The 18,529-nt window shown below is 49.0% G+C and overlaps 2 protein-coding genes across 4 annotated transcripts in view; both read left to right on the top strand.

Moving 5' to 3' along the window:
- BEAN1 (brain expressed associated with NEDD4 1) overlaps positions 1-6,098 on the top strand; it is a 53,025-nt gene extending 46,927 nt beyond the window's left edge. The window contains exon 5 of one of the 2 annotated variants that reach the window (XM_054269398.1): positions 5,295-6,098. In XM_054269398.1, coding sequence (XP_054125373.1) covers positions 5,295-5,514 — 220 coding nt within the window. In that variant the 3' untranslated portion in view covers positions 5,515-6,098. The remainder of the gene's footprint in view (positions 1-5,294) is intronic. The other variant, XM_054269399.1, reaches the window with a different exon arrangement.
- Positions 6,099-8,761: 2,663 nt separating this feature from the next.
- On the top strand, positions 8,762-16,262 carry LOC128951108 (monocarboxylate transporter 1-like). 2 transcript variants are annotated; one of them, XM_054296309.1, is made up of 5 exons: positions 8,762-8,811; positions 9,837-10,091; positions 13,466-13,609; positions 14,072-14,932; positions 15,336-16,262. In XM_054296309.1, exons 2-5 carry the CDS (start codon positions 9,878-9,880, stop codon positions 15,599-15,601), a joined length of 1,485 nt encoding a protein of 494 aa, XP_054152284.1. In that variant the 5' UTR covers positions 8,762-8,811; positions 9,837-9,877; the 3' UTR covers positions 15,602-16,262. The 2 variants fall into 2 exon arrangements, with proteins under 2 accessions (XP_054152284.1, XP_054152285.1); XM_054296310.1 differs by lacking the exon at positions 8,762-8,811 and having other exon boundaries at positions 9,751-10,091.
- Positions 16,263-18,529: the final 2,267 nt, after the last annotated feature.

Here is an 18,529-nt window from a genome sequence, read left to right as displayed (position 1 = left end):
TGGATTAACTCCATGACTTGGGAAGCTACACATTTTTTATTTAACTGATTCTTTTTACTCAATCAGTGCCCAGCATCCTTTGCTGTGCAATGGTTACAGAAATCCAGAGAGGAAACACTGCTGATGGCCAAGTAGTTCTTACAGTGTTTAAAATTAATGTCAGGCTGAATTGTATCATATGAAATCTTCATCTTAGAATGACTTGTTTTATTTAAAACATTTATTTCAATTGTTTAAAGCTGCACAATTATGATGAAACTGCACTATATTGGTTTCAAATGTTATCTGATATATGTTTTCATGAAAACAGTTTACACTTAATTTCAGTTTTCCTCTGGAATATTAATCTATCAAAGTCATAACTTCCTCAAGATTATTTTGACACAGTGCAGAACAGAGATGCAGCCATTTAGTGCTCATTAACACAAACAGCCCTATTGTAGCTCTGAGGAATTGGAAATTCCAGAAATAACTACAGACAGAAAAAAAACCAGAAAAAAACTAAATTCCACCCTTCCTGTCTCTTCAATAGTTAAGTTAATTAGGCCCTAGATGTTTACTTGAACAACACCTTGGGTTACATTTTTTTACTATTTAAAAACATTAAAATAAATATGTAAATAAATATGCATAAAATTAGAATCTCAAATGGAAAGTGTCAGTATCAAAAATAAACCTAGGAAAATATCCTAGCTCATGACAATGTCATTAGAGAAGAAGTTCTATCAGAACTGATAAACTTCCCCATGATAATAATAAATTATTATTAAATTAAAGAAAATAATGTGTTTTAGGAGAAAATATGTTATCTTTCCTAGAATATAGGAAAGAAAATTTGTATTCTAGGAAAACACACCTCAAAGGACACATGGGCAGATTTCCAGGCTGCTCTCCTGCCATCCTGCTGGGAGCAAATTGTGCCATCACAGAAGGCAGAGTTCAGCATCATCAGCTCAGCTGCCTACATGGGCATCAAACTCATCATTATTTTTTTCATCGGAACCTCCTTGCAGAGAGTTACAGCACAATTGTTCTGATTTCAGGTTTTCTGTTAGGTAACATCATCATGGAAACAAACATCCTTTGTGCTGCTTCATCCCAGCCCCAGCCTGGTAGCGCACAGATGTTCCAGATCCAGGGTCCATTTTCAAAAGAACACAAAATGCAAACAGTGCAACAGGAGCACTTTTAGCAGAGTTAGAAGATACAACAAAAGTACAAAGTGAACCATGAGACATCTACAGCACAACAAATTCTTCATTCCCAGCTCTGCCTTTCCTCACTTCTTGTTGTTTGCATCTTAAAAAGTTCTGTCAGCAGAACCTTCCTGCCCCAGAGAGGGGCTCCTAATTTAGGATGACAGCCAGTTAAAGAAACTCTTTGGGGTTTCCCTGGCAATAAACCCATCCTAATACTGCAATGAGACCCAAGAAATTCCCAAAGTTCTTGCCCCTCCTGCCACACCCTGAGTCAGCAAGGTCATCCTGGAGAGCTGCTGCCATTTTTCCATTTTTGAGCATCATTCCCCTCCCTGCAGATCCCATTTACCTGCAGTGGGATGCTCACAGACATCAGCCTCCCTTCCTTTTCCCAGGGAAATTATCCCTCAAAAACTCAGTAGTGTGTCTGAACACAGCAGTGCAGGAATTGTAACAAAACCAAGGCCAAACCCATGCAGACAGCAGCACATTTCAAGGGCAGTAACCCCCTCCTGCTCATCACTCCTGCTGATACTGCACCTCCAGGCAATACAAGTTTTGCAAAGCTGTGGATTAAAGTGGATTCACTACAAGTACTGCAGCCAAGGATTTTTTCAGGGCTGGTATCCACAAGATGCAGGGTAATGAGTCCCTGTGCTCCATTATTTATGTTATGGTAACACAACACTTTCCAAAAGCATTTGCTTTCCTGTCTAAAAGGATTTTCCTGTGACTGCTGTAGTGAACTTCAAGCCTGAGCTACTTTTTACATGTCCAATATCCTCACAGAAGTGATTCTGTCAGATAAAATATAACTATTGTGGTGGGTTTTGTAAAAGATGAACAACTATTTTTGTTTTTCCACTTCATGATCCTGCATTTTCAGTTGCAAAACATATATATGTAAATGAATATATAAACACATATAAATATACCTGTACACACACATATGCATGTACACACACATATTTCACACCCCTTTGTGGTTCCTGAGGCTGCAATTTGATGATTTGTGAGCTGCAGTCTCTGTCTCTCCCATTTCCATTTCCCTGGTGTTGCTGGTGCCCTCCAGCCAAGCTGGGAGCTTCTGACTGAGGCAGCCAAACCAGGAGAAATCTGGCCCAGAAAAAACTCACACATTAAATTCCAAATAAAAAACCAAACCAAGACAAACCTCCCAACCTCTCCCCACCACCACCATCACCCCCAAATCTTTTTGCCTGTTTAGCTCCAGATTGGGGATCAAGGTCTGGCTTTATTTTAAAATGATGACAGTAAGGTTTTAGTCCAGCATCACTCACATCAATACTTGCTAATCACCTGAAAGAAATTATTGATATTGAAATTTTTTCTAAGTAATCCTTCAAATCTTTTGAGGAGTGGTTTTTCAACACCAGCATACAGTGGAAGCCTGTCCAACTCAGTAGTATTTCTTATAATACTTGCTTAAATTCTCTAATAAAAAAGATCTTGTAAAGTCATATAAGTTTACATATTAAAGTCTCCTTGAAAGAGAGACTGTAAAATAGAATTCATGCTTGTAGAGTTGATAATGCATTATTCATCCTACAGGAATGCCTCTATAACAGCAGTCAGAAAGCACAACCAAAGTACTGAAGCTGTTAAACAGAGGGGGGAAAATCACACTACAAAACAAACAAACGAAGAAAAACAAAAACCCCAAACAAACAAAAAAAATCCAACAAAAATACATTTTAAAAAACCCACAAAACACTTGGAAACAAAGAAAAAAAATACAAAGTTGAGGTCTCTTTTATGACCTTAATTCACGTCCACTCTGCCCTCACCTAACAGTGCTAGGAACCTTATCTGCAGCAGCAGGGCAGGAGCTGTTTGCAATGCCAGCTCTACAAGCAAAGATCCCATGCACAGAAAAGAACACAGGAAATGAACATCAAGATCATAAATTGATAATGAAATACAAAAAGTTATTTAAAAAAAACCCAAAACCCGCAACTATTTGAATTATTTGTAATTCTCTCCATGGCCACAGCAATCTGCAGGCACAGCTATGAAGCTGCCAAAAAGCTGTTTAATTGAAAGTCTGGCATGTGTTTTTTACTACCTTACTCACTTTTTAAAATGTGATCTTAATTGCCAAAAATGAGGGGAAAGAACATTACTTGCTTTTGGAGAAAAAAAGATAATTATTTTTATGCATTATATGTATGAAGGACAAAATGCCCCAACACAAATACATTGATATTTGGAACTAAACATTGAAATGCCAACTCCTTGATACCATAACTCCCACCATTTACTTGACCCTTCAAGGTCTCCTTCCTAAGGGATACTTCCCCTGTTTATCCCAGCCATGAGTTCAGTTCTCCAAAGCTGAGCTGTGCTCCAGGAAAGGCATTAAATTAAATCCAAGGCAGAGGAACCATCTGCAGATGATCAGGTAACAGCAGCAAGAAACAGTTCCCACTGTGCCCATCTCTCCTTTAGGTCAGTGGCAGATTTCCCAGAAGCAGGAGACAGAGAAGCTTCTTCCCTTTTCATTCCTTGGCAGAAGGATTCCAAATTTTCCCCCTTGAAACTCCTTTGCTGTGGGTTTTTCTGAATGGAAACTTTCCCCCTGTGCTGACAGGCCCAGTAAGTGCTCTCTGTTAGCCTGATTAAATCAGTCAAAACCTGAGGAGAGATTTTAAATAAATTCACCAGGCTTTGGGTCAGCAAAATGTAAATGAAGTAAAGATGCAGCTCATAGGAATCTGCAAGAAGTGGCTGTTTCTTTACCTCATGGAGCTCAAGGAGAGTGGAAGACATCAGGTCCTCAGTCTCTGATGGAGGTCTGAGAACTTTTCAAATACTACCAAGTATGTTTGAAACCTTCAGTGTGTTCAGTAGAGGCTGGAGAGACATCTTTTCTACATGCTGTAAAAAAAACCCTAATTCTACTTCCTAACATGCTGGGACTTTTCTGAAATATCTAGCAGCCCTACACAGGGTTTTCAGAACAGACTTAGGTTCTTAAATATTATTTTCTGATGGGGAAATTGAAATTTTCTAGTCTGAATTTAAAGCCATTGTCCTGATGAATATAAAAGTAAGATGAAATGGAGGTAAAAATAAAAACACCCAAGGATATTTGAGTTTAGTTATGCAGCACTCTGATTTCACTTTCTTACCTTTCCCTTCCCCAAGAACCATTTCCATCACCCAGCCTGGGGTTTGGGAGCCTGGCAGTAACACAGGGGCACAGTGTGTGCTGCAGTCTGCTGAGAAGACACATGCTCAACATCCCAATTTTCAGGAAATATCCCAGATCTTAATTGCCCTGCAGTTAGTGTGGCTGAGGAAATAGGTTCTTAATTTGTCTGGCTCCAGCAGAAATGTTTTTCAGGTTAACTCAGCAGAGAAAGGGTATTTGATAGGAGACATTTCCTTCTTCAGGACTGGAGTTAAAATGATGCTGGAATGGGTAAACAGCAGCCACAAAGCAGGTCTAACATTTAAGATGATGATGATGTGATTCTTTAGGGCTCTTGCCTGTACCAGGGAGCACAGAGCAGAGTGAGGAGGGGACAGACAGAACCACAGAGCCTGGTGCACCCCATGGAACCCCCCAAGCACCTGGCCTGTCCCTGCTCTCTGGAAGGGGCACAAGGGGCACTGTGCCACCCCGGAGCGAGCAGCCCCAGCGTGGGCAGTGATGCAGCTCTGCCCTGGCAGCGCTCAGCTCCCTGCCAGGGCTGCGGGCTGAGCTCCAGGGACTGCAGCCAGGGCAGCACAGCGATGTCTGCTGCACACTGCATCATCTCCGTGCCTCATTTCACCGCTGAAACAGCAGCACCACCTCCTCTGCCCCCGGGCTTTTCTAGCCTGGCTCTCACAGGCAGGTGAGAGCGGGAGTGAGCCCTGGCTGCCCTGCACTTCTGGTGACTGCACCTCTGGGTGGTTTTAAGTGCTATACTCTTGAGTGTCTGACATGGCAGGGTCAGCAAGGATGTGGGCTGAGGAAAACACCAGACACTCATTTTCTTCTCACTTTACTTGCCTCTGTTATGCTGAAGTAATGTACTGTAGCATTTTTCCCCAGGAATTTCATGAATATTTCTTTTTTTCTTTCAGCTACGACGAATGTGTGGGGCCAGGAGCAACACAGATATATATTCCCACAGATGATCCCCCTCCATATTCCCTGACGGACCCTTGCCAAAGAATTGAAACACCTGGAAACATCTGTAGCAGGCAGGAGGAGGGGGCAGCCCGTGCCGCAGGGAGGCTGCGGGAGCCCGGCCCGGCCCTGGCCGTCATCTCCCGGTGTGGGGAGCGGGACAGCGGCGTGTGAGCACAGCGTGTGGGCACAGCGTGTGGGCACAGCGTGTGTCCGAGGGGACACCGAACACCCTCCGCTGACACCGAACACCCCGCTGCCCATCGGGCCCCAGCACCGCAGTGACAGCGCCGCTTTCCTGCGCCTCTTCTGAAGAACTCAGACCAACAGAAGAATAAAGCCTCTGGAAGTTTTACCGATTTTATATCTTTAAACAGGGATGTAATGGCACCCCTGTGAATCCCAATGGGATTTTTTTTTTTTACGGTGAATTTTGCAAGTTTACGTAAATTTCCCCGTTTGTGCTTCAAAGTGTTCCATGGCATCACACAGCATAAAAGAGCAGCCGAGACAAGCAGTGCATCTGACCTTTCTGAAGCATTGCAGAACCCATTGAAATTAGCCACTCATAATGAAGATAAATGTTATCCAGTCAAGCCTACTTGTTGATTTTGTGATACTTTGCATGTTTTAGAACAGATGGAAAAAGAAGAGCCTTTTGTTGTCATTGCAGGTGTCACTAGTACAGCTCATTCGGTGTATTGACAACAAAGCATTTTTAAATAACTCTTTGTCTGTGTGTTTCAGTAGGCAAAGCACTGGCTAAAAAAAAAGATTTTTATCAGTACCACTAGAAACAAAAGAAAAAAAAATTTAATATTCACATTATTCCTTTGGTACCAGGCTTTCCAGGCCATTGCAAACCTGTTGCAAGTTTTCCTCAAAAGCCACCATGCACCACGGGTGGAGGAGAATGGCGCTGGGTCCCCAGGTGCAGCACGGCTGGGCAGGCGGGAGCTGCGCGTCCTTGCCGGCCTCGTTGCAGCCAGGGGCAGGCACAGCGACCCCAGAGGGTGCTGCAGGCCGGCTCCGCACACGGCTGCATTTCCAAGCACAGTCCCGGCTCTTTACCCGTGAAGAGCACTCTGTGAGTGTTCCCGGGTGAGCTCTGGGAGCGGTGTGAGCGCCGTGCAAACAGAGACACCGGGCTGGGCTCAGTAACAGAGCCTCAGGAGCCTCGGAGCGTTCCCAGCTTTAGAGAAGGGACCAGGAAAAGGAACCCAACGAGTGAGGCCAGGACACTGGGCTGGCAGTGCGCGGGTCCCCGGCGGTGTGCCAGGCCAGTGGGAGCTCAGCTCAGGCACGGCGGGGCCGGAGCAGTGGGAGCTCAGCTCAGGCACGGCGGGGCCGGGCCACGGCGGGGCCGGGCCACAGCGGGGCCGGGCCACAGCAGGGCCGGGGCAGTGGGAGCTCAGCTCAGGCACGGCAGGGCCGGGGCAGTTGGAGCTCATCCTCAGGCACGGCGGGGCCGGGGCAGTTGGAGCTCAGCTCAGGCACAGGAGGGCCGGAGCAGTTGGAGCTCAGCTCAGGCACGGCAGGGCCGGGGCAGTGGGGGCTCAGCTCAGGCACGGCAGGGCCGGGGCCACAGCGGGGCCAGGGCAGTGGGAGCTCAGCTCAGGCACGGCAGGGCCGGGGCCACAGCGGGGCCGGGGCAGTGGGAGCTCAGCTCAGGCACGGCGGGGCCGGGGCAGTTGGAGCTCAGCTCAGGCACGGCGGGGCCGGGGCAGTTGGAGCTCATCTCAGGCACGGGAGGGCCGGAGCAGTTGGAACTCAGCTCAGGCACGGGAGGGCCGGGGCAGTTGGAGCTCAGCTCAGGCACGGCAGGGCCGGGGCAGTTGGAGCTCAGCTCAGGCACGGGAGGGCTGGGGCAGTTGGAACTCAGCTCAGGCACGGGAGGGCCGGGGCAGTTGGAGCTCAGCTCAGGCACGGCAGGGCCGGGGCAGTTGGAGCTCAGCTCAGGCACGGCAGGGCCGGGCCACAGCAGGGCCGGGGCGGTGGGAGCTCAGCTCAGGCACGGCGGGGCCGGGGCACAGCGGGGCCGGGGCACCGCGGGGCCGGGGCACAGCGGGGTCGGCCGGGGCTGCACTCGCCGGAGCCTCCCCTGCACCAGCCCGGCCAGAGGGGACCGAGTGTGGCACCGAGGGCCTCCCAGAACGGGCACTGGCTCTGGGGCGGGCAGGGTAGCGGGCACCCAGCCCCTCATGGGCACCCCTTGCCGCTTTTCCCCTCCCGGAGCCGCTGGCCGAGCCCCAGGCGCCCGCTGGGCCCAGCTCCCGGGGCTGGGGCTGGGTTTGAGGGACAGCGCATCCCCCAGCCTCGGTCTGCTCATCCTGAGCTGGGCACGATCCATGGGTGGGACAGGAGCATCTGCTTCCCCCATTCCTTTGTGTGGAAAGCAAAAAACATGCTGCAAGATTCACACTAGGGGCCAGTCCCGACATCCAACAGCAGGCGGCCAAGGAGAGGTTTCTGTCTATCGCCTGAAATGAAACAGAGTTGGGATCTTGTTGTTCACTTCTGCCTGGAAAGTCCTTTTCCTCATCTGATATAGTCCCATTCCTCATCTGAAATAGTCCCATTCCTCTTCTAAAATAGTCCCATTCCGTGTCTGAAAGCTTCTGTGTCTGGCCTAGAACACACAACCCACATGAGAGCAAGGAGAGCTCAACCCTGCGCTTTCCTTGGGACTTTCCCCTGGAAAACTTCTTTGCTGTGTTGTTTTGAAATGTGTTACTGCAGGAAACGCACTCTACATTTTAAAGTAATTTTTAAGTTCTGTGTCTAATGGCAAACCCCAGGGTGAGCCTGGGTGCTGGCAGGAAGCAGAACTGGCTGCCAGCACATCAACAGCAGGGATGGAGCTCCAGCCAGCCCTTGGAGCACCCACAAGCCTGGGCTCCATCTGGGACCAGGGATAGGAGCCAAGGAGCTGTGGCAGGGGAGCAGAGTTATCACAGGCTCATCTCCAGGAAATTTTTTAGAGGCATTTTCACTAACATACAAAAAAAAAAAAAGTTTTTTACACAGAGAAAATGGACTTCGTTTTCTATCCCCACTAAAGGATATGTAAAGCTCAGTACAGTAAATATATAATGGTGTTTAAAAGGAAGCAGCGTCCAAATTATTGAAATTGCACTTGGATTTTCTGTAAATACTAAATAATTTTCAACTGTAATCATCATTTCTACACTCCAAAGATTGACACAATTACAATTAATACTTAGATGGGAAGTAATTATATGGTTCTTACTGCTATATAAATTATACCATTACTGAGTCATATGCACATGATGAGATATAAGGTAAGCATGCATTTTTTGCTAAGTAGATGACAGTGAATATGTATGTTGCTAAAATGAGACAATTCTTTTGCAGTTCAGCAAGATTTTCAATATTCTCAATACTATACCCAAAAGAACAAAAAAATTCACCATTTTGCACTGCAGAACTGCTGGCCGGCATTGCTAGAAGGTAAGGCTCTATTTCACATTTGTGTTTTTAACAGGGAGAGCTGCTCCTCTCCATAAAGTTTTCATTTCAACAGCGATGGCATGCACAGCACCCTGCAATGAGAAACAACCCTCTGCCCCAGCTCAGAGGGGCAGAGATGCACAGAAGTGCCTCAGTCAGGTTTACTGGCAGGGCAGAGAGGGGAGCACAGGGGGCTCTGTGCAGAATGGGATTGCAGAATGGGATTGGCTTCCATCTGCCTTTTGTTTTCTAGCCACTTCTAGTTTTGAAATTTTTAAGTGAATTGTTTTTATACTTGGGTGCTTTGTGAAACCTGTCTTAGCCTTTTTGATCAAGGAGGAGAGTTTGGATGCGGTTGGGTCCAGAAGTGCCCTGCAGGGGAACCAGGCTCTGCTGGGACTTCTCTGTGTGGATCCACCTCTGCCTTCTCTGGTGGCATATGGGAGCCTTCCTTGGTCACCACTCAGGCTAAGTTTAGCCATAGCCACTGACCTTTGGGGGTGGTGGGTGTGCTGTGACACCCAACTGCCCTTTTTCAGCAGAAATAGGGGTGTCCTGTTCAGCTCATGCATGGGGACTTACTTCCCCTCAGTATTTCTGCATTTAATATCCTTGGTGTGCAGCTCCAGCTCTAGGGCTTCCTGGGATTTTGCAGTGCTGGGGTTGCACTCCAGCAACCCAGATGCTTTGGGAGCTCTGCCTGTGCAGATAAGTCCTGGCTGCTGTCACAGACACTGCCTGTCCTTTCCAGCTTAGGTCAGGGTGTCACGTCTTAAATTTGTCACTTAAAAATGTGTGCTGACTGCTGACTGGGCTCTTAAAGCCAGCTGCAATCTGAGCGTGTGTTTTGGAGTGGCCCACTGTGCTGGTGATCCTGGGCTGCTCTCACCTCACGGATCAACTTTCCCCATGATGGTGGGGGCACTGGTGCTATGCCAGCCTTGCAAACAGAGCTTGAGCCGTGCAGTTGTGTGCCAGGAGCAGAGATTGTGCTTTCAGCTGAGGTAATGCTTTGTCCTTTGCAGATCCTTGATCCCCAACTGAGTCATCGCCGACTTGATTCAAGATGCCCCCCGTCGGAGGCCCTGCAGGATACACTCCTCCTGAAGGAGGATGGGGATGGGCTGTGGTCGTCGGAGCCTTCATTTCCATTGGTTTTTCCTATGCCTTCCCCAAATCTATCACAGTGTTCTTCAAAGAAATTGAGGTCATCTTCAATGCCTCCAGCAGCAAAGTGTCCTGGATCTCCTCCATCATGCTGGCTGTTATGTATGCAGGAGGTAAGTGGGGTGGAGGCAGTGGTACTTGTGCTCCTGCATCACAGCACAAGATGCTACTCTCCTGCTGGGACTGGTGATTCCCACCTGGCTGTGGTGACAACAACCAAAATTTTGCTAACACTTTGAATTCTCTCCTTATCTGAGAGCAAAACCTCCCTTAATGAGTTTTCTTAAAGGAGGCTGCTCAGAAAGTTCCATTTAATGCCCAGAATGCAAAAACCGGGTTAATCTGTCCTCTGCAAAGCTGTAAAATCTTTCTGGAGAATTATGACTTGTGTAATTCTGCCCTTGTCCTTGTTACAGTGAGTTGCAGATGCTGTGTCTACTCCCAGCATCCTCCTGAAGGCCAGGGAGCTGCTCTGCTACATGTGGCAATGTGGCAACTCTGCTCTTAGGGGCACTTTCAGATAAGACATTGATTTTGGTTTGGTTTTTTTTTTTTCCAATTCAGGGAATAGTGGGTGTATGTAGGCATCTGTCCTCAGTTTCTTGTCAGCACAGTTGTGCTTGGAGTGCACTGAAGCCTCGTGCCACATGTTACTGCTTGCTGGTGCCAAGCAGTGCTGTAGGCAGCTTGTGCTGTTTGGGAATGGTAGTGTGCACTGGAAGTGCAGAGACATGAGCAGAATAAGGCAAACCCACATAAACTAAAACAGCTCCACTCCCTCCCCTGTCCTTCAGAAGCTGCCTTTTGAAGACCTTTAACTCTCTAGCTGGGTACTTCATGCATGTTTTTAGTGGGTGAACAGCATGCAGTGCTCCTGGTCTCCAGAGTCTGGGGTCTTGCATGTGCCTGCAAACACAGTCTTGTGCTGGGCTGAAAGAAACACTGTGAGCCTGCTGTTGTGGCCACTTCAGAGGCAAATGGGAGCTTGTCCCTGCTGCCAGTCCCCAGCTGGCAGGTTGCCTGCAGCCTTGTTGGATTTGTGCATCCAAAGGAGCTGACGTCAGCTCCCGGCTGAGCACCAGGCTTTTCCTTTGCAGGCTCTGCTTTGCCCTCGCTCAGCTAGCGAAGCGACCAGCACATTTCCCTGCTCCAATGTGTAGCAAGCTTGTAAACCCTGTAACTGCCTTAATGAGACCAAATCTGGGCCATTCCTCCTCTCCCAATAGCTCAGAGCTGGTTCTTCTGGGGGCACTGTCTGGAGCTGCCTGGCAGCAGGGGTAAGAGCTCCCTCCTCCAGTACTGGAGTAGTAGTTGTCCCCATGTCCCCCTCCCTCCATGATGATTCTGTCCCTCCTGCTTTCACTGAGCTGTAGCCATTAAAATCCAGCAGCTGCTGGTCTTGGTCTGCTTAGCCATATGGTGGTGGGATGCTGAAAGTACCCCAGATCTACCTGGGTGCATTTTTCCCTAGAAGGTGGTCAAGTACTGAACAGGCTTCCCAGAACAGTGGCCACAGCCCCAAGGCTGCCAGAGTTCCAGGAGCATTTTGGACAATACTCTCAAGCAGAAGGTGGGATTGTTGGGGTTGTCCTTTGAAGAGCCAGGAGTTGGACTCGATTCTAGAGGATCGCTTCCATCTCAGAACTTTTTATTCATCCTCCAGCTGCTGAAGCACTGGAATTGCTGCTGCCCCATTCATTCCTGCCTGAAACCAGACCCTTTACAGAGTCTGAATTGCACTGGAGCAGTCCCAGTGTGCATCCCATTTTCCCTGTCTCCTAGGATACCTGCCTGCTTGGAGGCTGAAAAAGTAGTTCATCCTCTGGAGTAGTAGAATCTCACAGAGCTGGGGCAGCTTCTGTCCTGGGTAGGGCTAGGTGTGAGGAAGCAGCACATTTCCCTCCAGCTGCCCTGTGCAGTCACCATCAGGATGCATGGATGTCATGGTGTCAAATGCTCCTTTGTCAGCCCCATGTTGGGATTAGATTCCATTATTTACGTGTTTTTGGCAGCTTGAGCAATCAAGTTAGATCAGGTAACGTTTAGTCAAAAACACTTCCAGTGAATCTAGAAAACAGGTATGGGTGTTGTTTTCCTTTAGAAAAGGGGGGGGGATGAGGAGAATTGCCCCTAGAGTACCTGGCACTGCCCAGCTGCGTGGCTTCCTGCTGATTGCCCTTTGGAGCCTGCTATTTTCAGGGGAACTTCCCGGAAGAAAGGCTGTGGCTGCATTTAGACTCTTCAGGGGCATCACATTTGCTGAGTTCAAGGTTCAGGTTTTGCAAAGTGCTGAGTGCTCTGTGCACCTTGTGATGTGGCAGCTCCCAGGTGCTGCTGCTGCTCCCTCTCACAGGACCCAGAGCCATGGCCCATCCCTGGTGGCATTGCACTGGAGCTTCTGGTAGCAGAGAGCAGAATGCTGCGAGGCTGGGAGCAGACTCTGCAGCACCAAGGCTTCTGTAACCTGCTCCAGACTTTGTTTAAACTGGGCAAAAAGGTCAAGTACCATCCAAGGACCCATGAATAACATGTTGACAACCTCTCTGTCTGTTAATGGCAGAGCAAGGTCTGTTAATATTCAATGGATGTTCATTCAGTGTATTTAAATACATTTTAGTGTCTGTAGAGCATGCTTGGCAGTCTCTAATCACTGTTTGCTTTGGATTAAAGCGCCCGAGACTGAAGCACTTAAAAGGGCAATTGGCCCCTGTCTGCATTAGGGATAGCAGTGAAAACAGAAGCACCCCTTCTCCTGGGGCACTGCTGCTTCTCCCCAAGCCCTGAGGAGCTCCACTTGCACCCAGAGAAGGTGTTTCCTCACAGCTTCATCTGGTCTTGACCAGAAACCTCTGTCAGGAGATGTGCAGTTGGGTTGTGGCTGAGACCCCAGCTCATGGTGAGTGGGTGGCTGCAAGTAGGGCAGAGCCCCCAGTGCAGCACGAGGCAGGTGGCTTCGGCCTGTCCCAGAGCCCTGTCTCTGGGGGCAGGTGGTGGCCGGGCAGCTCCTCTTTCAGCCCACAGAAGGCAACTTGCTCAGAGAAGTCAAAGCTTTCTGTGCTTCAACATTTTTCTCCCTCTTATGGTTGATTTAGATTAGATATTTAGGAAGAAATTCTTCCATGAGGATGATGAGGCCCTGGCACATAGAAGCCTAGAAAAGCTGTGTCTTCTCCATCCCTGGAAATGGCCAAGAGTGGGTTGGATTGCAGCAACCTGTTCTAGTAGGAAATGTCCCTGCCCATGGCAAGGAGCTGGAACAAGATGATCTTTAAGGTCCCTTCCAACCCAAACCATTTTGTGATTCTCTTGTCTCCAGCTGCCTCTGAACCTTCTGTCCTTTCCCCTTACCCCAGTTCCCTTCCTGGGAGAAACAATGCTGTGTGAAAGCTGGAATCATCTGGCAGTAAAGATGCAGTGTGCTTGTGTGTGTATTTGGTCTCTCATGCAAAGATAACTCCTCTCTGGTGCATCTCTTTTGTTTGCCCAGGTCCCGTCAGCAGCATCCTGGTGAACAAGTACGGCAGCCGGCCCATCATATTAGTAGGCGGCTGCCTTTCCGGCTGTGGGCTGATCGCAGCCTCCTTCTGCAACTCGGTGGAGGGGCTCTACTTCTGTATTGGGGTCATAGGGGGTAAGTGATAGCTCTGCCCTAGTGGGGCAGTGAAAGGAGCAACTTCAACCCAGTAATTATTAGTTGATGTCTGAATTTGCATGAGTTCTGGTTCTTGTCACTGCCTGGGTGCCTCTTTAGCTGGCAGCAGGGGCTGACTCCTGCTTATGCCAGCTGGGAAGTGGGTGAGTCAGTTGTTGGAATGGACTGTCTGGGGCACTGGTGGAATCACCATCCCTGGAAGTGTTCAAAAAGCATGTGGATGTCACACTTGGGGCATGGGTTAATGGGGACCTGACAGAGCTGGGGGGATGGTTGGACTCCATTTTCTTAGAGGACTTTTCTAACCTAAATGATTCCATGATTCTAAGTTGGAAATGGAGCTGTGAACTCCCCAGAAGTAAAACCCCACTGTCCTACTAGCCCTTCTGCCAGTGCTGCTGGAGGCATCCAAGGCTTGAGCCCCTTATCTCTCTCCTGCAGGTCTTGGACTTGCCTTCAACCTGAACCCTGCCTTAACCATGATTGGCAAGTACTTCTTTAAGAGGCGTCCACTGGCCAATGGGCTGGCAATGGCAGGCAGCCCTGTCTTCCTCTCTACCCTGGCACCCCTCAACCAGTTCTTCTTTGGCATATTTGGCTGGCGTGGCAGCTTCCTCATCCTGGGTAGCCTCCTGCTGAACTGCTGCGTGGCTGGATCCCTGATGCGGCCCATAGGTCCCAAGCCAGTTCAGAAGAAAGAGACCAATAAGGAAGCACAGCAGGAGGCTGGGAAAGCGGGGAAAAAGGATGATGGTGACACCAGCACGGACCTCACTGATGGAAAGGCCAAGCAAGAGAAGGGCTCAGTCTTCCAGACAATCAACAGATTCTTGGACCTGACTCTATTCAAACACAGGGGCTTCCTGCTCTATCTGTCAGGCAATGTAATAATGTTCTTCGGGGTGTTTGCTCCCTTGGTCTTCCTCAGCAATTATGCAAAGAGCAAGAAGATTCCTAGTGACTCGGCAGCCTTCCTGCTCTCCATACTGGCCTTTGTGGACATGTTTGCCAGACCTTCCATGGGACTGGTGGCAAACACCAAGTGGGTCAGACCCCGCATCCAATATTTCTTTGCCATCGCTATTATTTACAATGGTGTTTGCCACATCTTGCTCCCCATGTCCCCCACCTATACTGGCTTCTGCATTTATGCTGGCTTCTTTGGCTATGCCTTTGGCTGGCTGAGCTCGGTTCTCTTTGAGACCCTGATGGACCTGGTGGGAGCTCAGCGGTTCTCTAGTGCTGTTGGCCTGGTGACCATCGTGGAGTGCTGCCCTGTTCTTCTGGGACCCCCTGTGCTAGGTAGGATGTGCTGTGCCTGGAGAACTCACTTGAGGGCATGGTTTTAGTGGAGTGGTGCTGGGTTGGTGATTGAACTTTGATCTTAAAGGTCTTTCCCAACCTTAATGATTCTATGGTTCTTTGACTCTGGCTGTCCTGCCTGGTCTTGCTTAGTGGTGGTGGGTTCCCTTGAGCCATGGGCAGCCCATGGCACTGGGGCAGTAGTCTGTAGACCACTGAGGAATGGCCAAGGAAGTGGGATCTGAACCCGTGGCACAGGGTAGGGGAGCGGGGAGTAAAGGAATGTGGGACAGGTCCTTGTCTGAATGTGAGGGTGATGGGCTTGGGCTGCTCTTGGGAATATCTCCATGACCTGGAGCTGCTTTGGGGGCTTCTTGCTGAACTGTATACTCTTGTCTTTTAGGGAAACTCAATGACATGTATGGTGACTACAAGTACACATACTGGGCCTGTGGGATTGTCCTGATCATTGCCGGGACCTACCTCTTCATTGGGATGGGCATCAACTATCGCCTGGTGGCCAAGGAGGAGAAAGCGAAGAAGGAAGGGAAGGAGGACGAGACCAACATTGATGAGGCTGGGAAGAAGAAAGAGGAAAAAACTGATGCAGCCTCCTCACCTCAGAAGAATGTGGGGGGTGGTGTCAAAGAGCAGGAGAGCCGCATGTGAGGGACCAGTCTTAATCCCAGAGTGTCGGGGAAGTGCTGCTGCCCTGGTGTGGCAGCCAGGGCAGAGCTCCGCTGGCGCTGGGGGGCTGTAAGAAGTGTTTAAACCGGGTGTTCATTTTTAAACAGGCTCTGAGTTGTCTTTCCATCTGTGTTAAAGGTAACAGGACTACACATGCAGTATCCTCGTGTGTCCAGGGGCAGGGGGCTTTTATAGTCTGGCTTTTTAACAGTAACATGAATGTACTAATATGTGCCTTACAGTCTCCATATCTAGCTGAATCTGAACGAGCCTTAACTCTAAACTGTGCTTTAGCTCTGTATTCTGCTTGGGTTGGGGGGCGGGGGGATATGTGTGTGTTTTGGGGAGTTTTCTTGTTAAAAAGCCATAAAAAGCAGGATACTGGATTTGTTGAAGCACAATGGGCTTCAGGGCCGGCCCTGAATGAATACTGCTTCATACACTTCTTACCGCAGGTCCTCTGCAGGGGAGATGCAGGCATGGGGCAAGGTGCTCCTTAACCCTCATGCCCAGGGTCTCCCAGCTCTTTAGGTGGTCTTTAGGTATTTGTTTTGAAAACACTTTAGCTATTGTAGTTCTTTAAAATCCCTCTTCTTGTAGCTGTTCTCTCATGGGTTATTCAGGTTGAAGAAAGATGGCTGGGGTTCTTGTTGGGCAAGCCACTCCAGGGCTTGCCCAAGCCTTCCTTGGGGACTGTTGGAGTCCCCCCTGCCTCCCCACTCTGCCTCAATCTGCTGTTGGCTGTGCTGGCCCATCCTGCCCATGGGGTGGGCTTCCACCAGAGCATCCCATCCAGCCAGGTGTTTTGGGTGCCTGACCTTGGGCAGAGTGGTGAGGTGAGTGGAGGTGGTACATCCCTGAGACTTTTTCTGCTTTTGCTCTTTTATCTGTTAGAGAAACCTCTTTTACTTGCTTCTGTTCAACTGAGATCTTAAGGCGGTGGATGCTGAACCTCTCACATCTAGGACATGTTAGGGGGAGGAAAGAATTTGTACGTATTTATTTTTTATCTTTTAGTGTTGGAAAATATCTCAACGTACGTGGAGCAGGTTAATGGCTCTCAAGTTCTAGTAATGTTGATCAGAATTCATGTTAAGAGGCTTGAGTTTTTTCAAATAAACTTGTTTTTTTACAATTTACCTATCAAATGTTGAACTTCTTTCTTAGAAGTGAGATTTCTGTGCGCCAGATCGCATAGATTTAGGGTCAGCTTTGAGGATAGGGTGAGTGGGGCTGTGGTAGGGCCTGACTCTACACTTGCTGCTCGAGCACCCTGTGGAAGCTGGACACATACTGAGAGGGTGAGATGCCCCCTTCCAGCTGGAAGAGGAGGCTTTGCTCAGCAGTAGGATGGCAACAGCATAGTGCCCTCATGCACTCTAGTTTTAGAAACCTATAAAAAGCCTCAAGAACTGCCTTGATTGTGAGGGGGAGGGACGTGCACTTAAAAGTCTGAATAGTGTGCAGATCCTCTTGCTGTTTCCTTCCAAGCTGAGTGGAACCCCACCTGTATGGGTGTTATGGTTTAGGCCTGGCAAAGCCAAGGCCCCCATAAATATACCTTTTACCTGATATCTGCTGTGAGATGTGGCCAGGAAATAAGCAAAGCAGGCTCCAACTTAAACATAAAGAGAAGTTTATTAACTAAACTACACACACAATTACTAAACTACACACACAATTACTAACCTACACACACACAGGGAAAAAAACAAGGAGAATGAGAACTACACAGAAACACTTCCTTATCCTCCTCCCACCAAATTCCCAAACACATTTACATTTCCCAAAAAATTATCCACACTCGGTCTGGCACCACCCTTTGGAAAAAAAAATCAAATCTTCAGCTCATAAGGGATAGACGGAGTCCTTCCTTGTGCCACGGACTTCTTGTCACAATCAGCAATCCGCCCGGTATCTTGCTACCTCGTGACATCTCCTTTCCATGCCGAGGTGCTCTCACCACCTGGCATGGGATGGGGCAGGGGCCTGCCTTCAGGGCCTTTTAAGAATGCCTCGTCTCGTTCCAAGCAGAGTACAGTCACAATCCTGGGACCTCTGTCCCCCCCATGTCTTCTATACCCCCTGGGGCCGAGGGGTCTCAAAACCAAACTCTCTTGACGCCGAGCCTCCGCTTCCCCCTGCAATACAGCCTCTGCCTCACCAGGAAACAGTCCATGGAAATACAACAAAAAAGAGTCCAGCAAAAACTGCCACTCCATCTTCCTCCATTCCTTCAACATCTCTCTTCTCCCTTTGCCAGACCCTCCTTACTGGCCTAATTTTCTTCCTTCATCTTCCACTCCTGTCCCTTTCCCAGGAAAGGCAATGTTCTGCGAAGCCTTCATTCCCCAAAGGGTTAAAAGGTCTCCCAGGCGGCCGGACTGCCCGCTGCCCCCCCCCCCTTTCTCCTCCCAGCCGTGCTGCCTGCCGGCACATGATATCAAGTTTCAAGATATACAGTTCGAGCACGGGCTGCATTCTCTGGGGGGGGGGGGAATAAACTGGTCGCTCAAGGGTCTGCCACCCTTCCTCCGAACCCGGGCCTACCGTAGATGGCCCACGTGGCTCTCCCCTCCCCCAGCCCAGCCAGAAACTGGGCCGGGGGAGAGACTTCTTCACGCCGGAAATCCCAAGAGGGCTCCGAAGGCCAAGAGCCCTGCTTTTAACCCCTTGAGTTCGTAGTCTCAAGAGGCGGATCCAAATGTCCCACTGGTCAAACTAAGTGCCCATCTTAAATTCCAATTACCCATTGGTAATCACAGCAAAACAAAATATCCCAGATGTCCCATTTCCGGTCAAACCACGACAATGGGCCTGAAACTAAATGAGGGGTTAAATGAAGGTGGTCTTGAGGGAGTTGTTCTGGGGTCTCTGAGTCTGTGGCAGCTTCAAGCCCTGCATTGCAAC

The sequence above is a fragment of the Melozone crissalis genome, unplaced genomic scaffold, assembly GCF_028551555.1.
Source record: "Melozone crissalis strain CALT ecotype California unplaced genomic scaffold, PUWL_Pcris_2 ptg000007l_1, whole genome shotgun sequence".
NCBI classification, from domain to species: domain Eukaryota; kingdom Metazoa; phylum Chordata; class Aves; order Passeriformes; family Passerellidae; genus Melozone; species Melozone crissalis.
The sequence above is the reverse complement of the archived record's forward strand: the minus strand, read 5'-3'. Positions and strand labels throughout refer to the sequence as shown.

Excerpts from the sequence above, each read along its gene's own strand:
- LOC128951108 (XM_054296309.1), top strand. The coding sequence starts at position 9,878 with ATGCCCCCCGTCGGAGGCCCTGCAGGATACACTCCTCCTGAAGGAGGA. Across the intron at positions 10,092-13,465 it reads GGCTGTTATGTATGCAGGAG|GTCCCGTCAGCAGCATCCTG; the intron begins GTAAGTGGGGTG and ends TTGTTTGCCCAG. Across the intron at positions 13,610-14,071 it reads CTGTATTGGGGTCATAGGGG|GTCTTGGACTTGCCTTCAAC; the intron begins GTAAGTGATAGC and ends TCTCTCCTGCAG.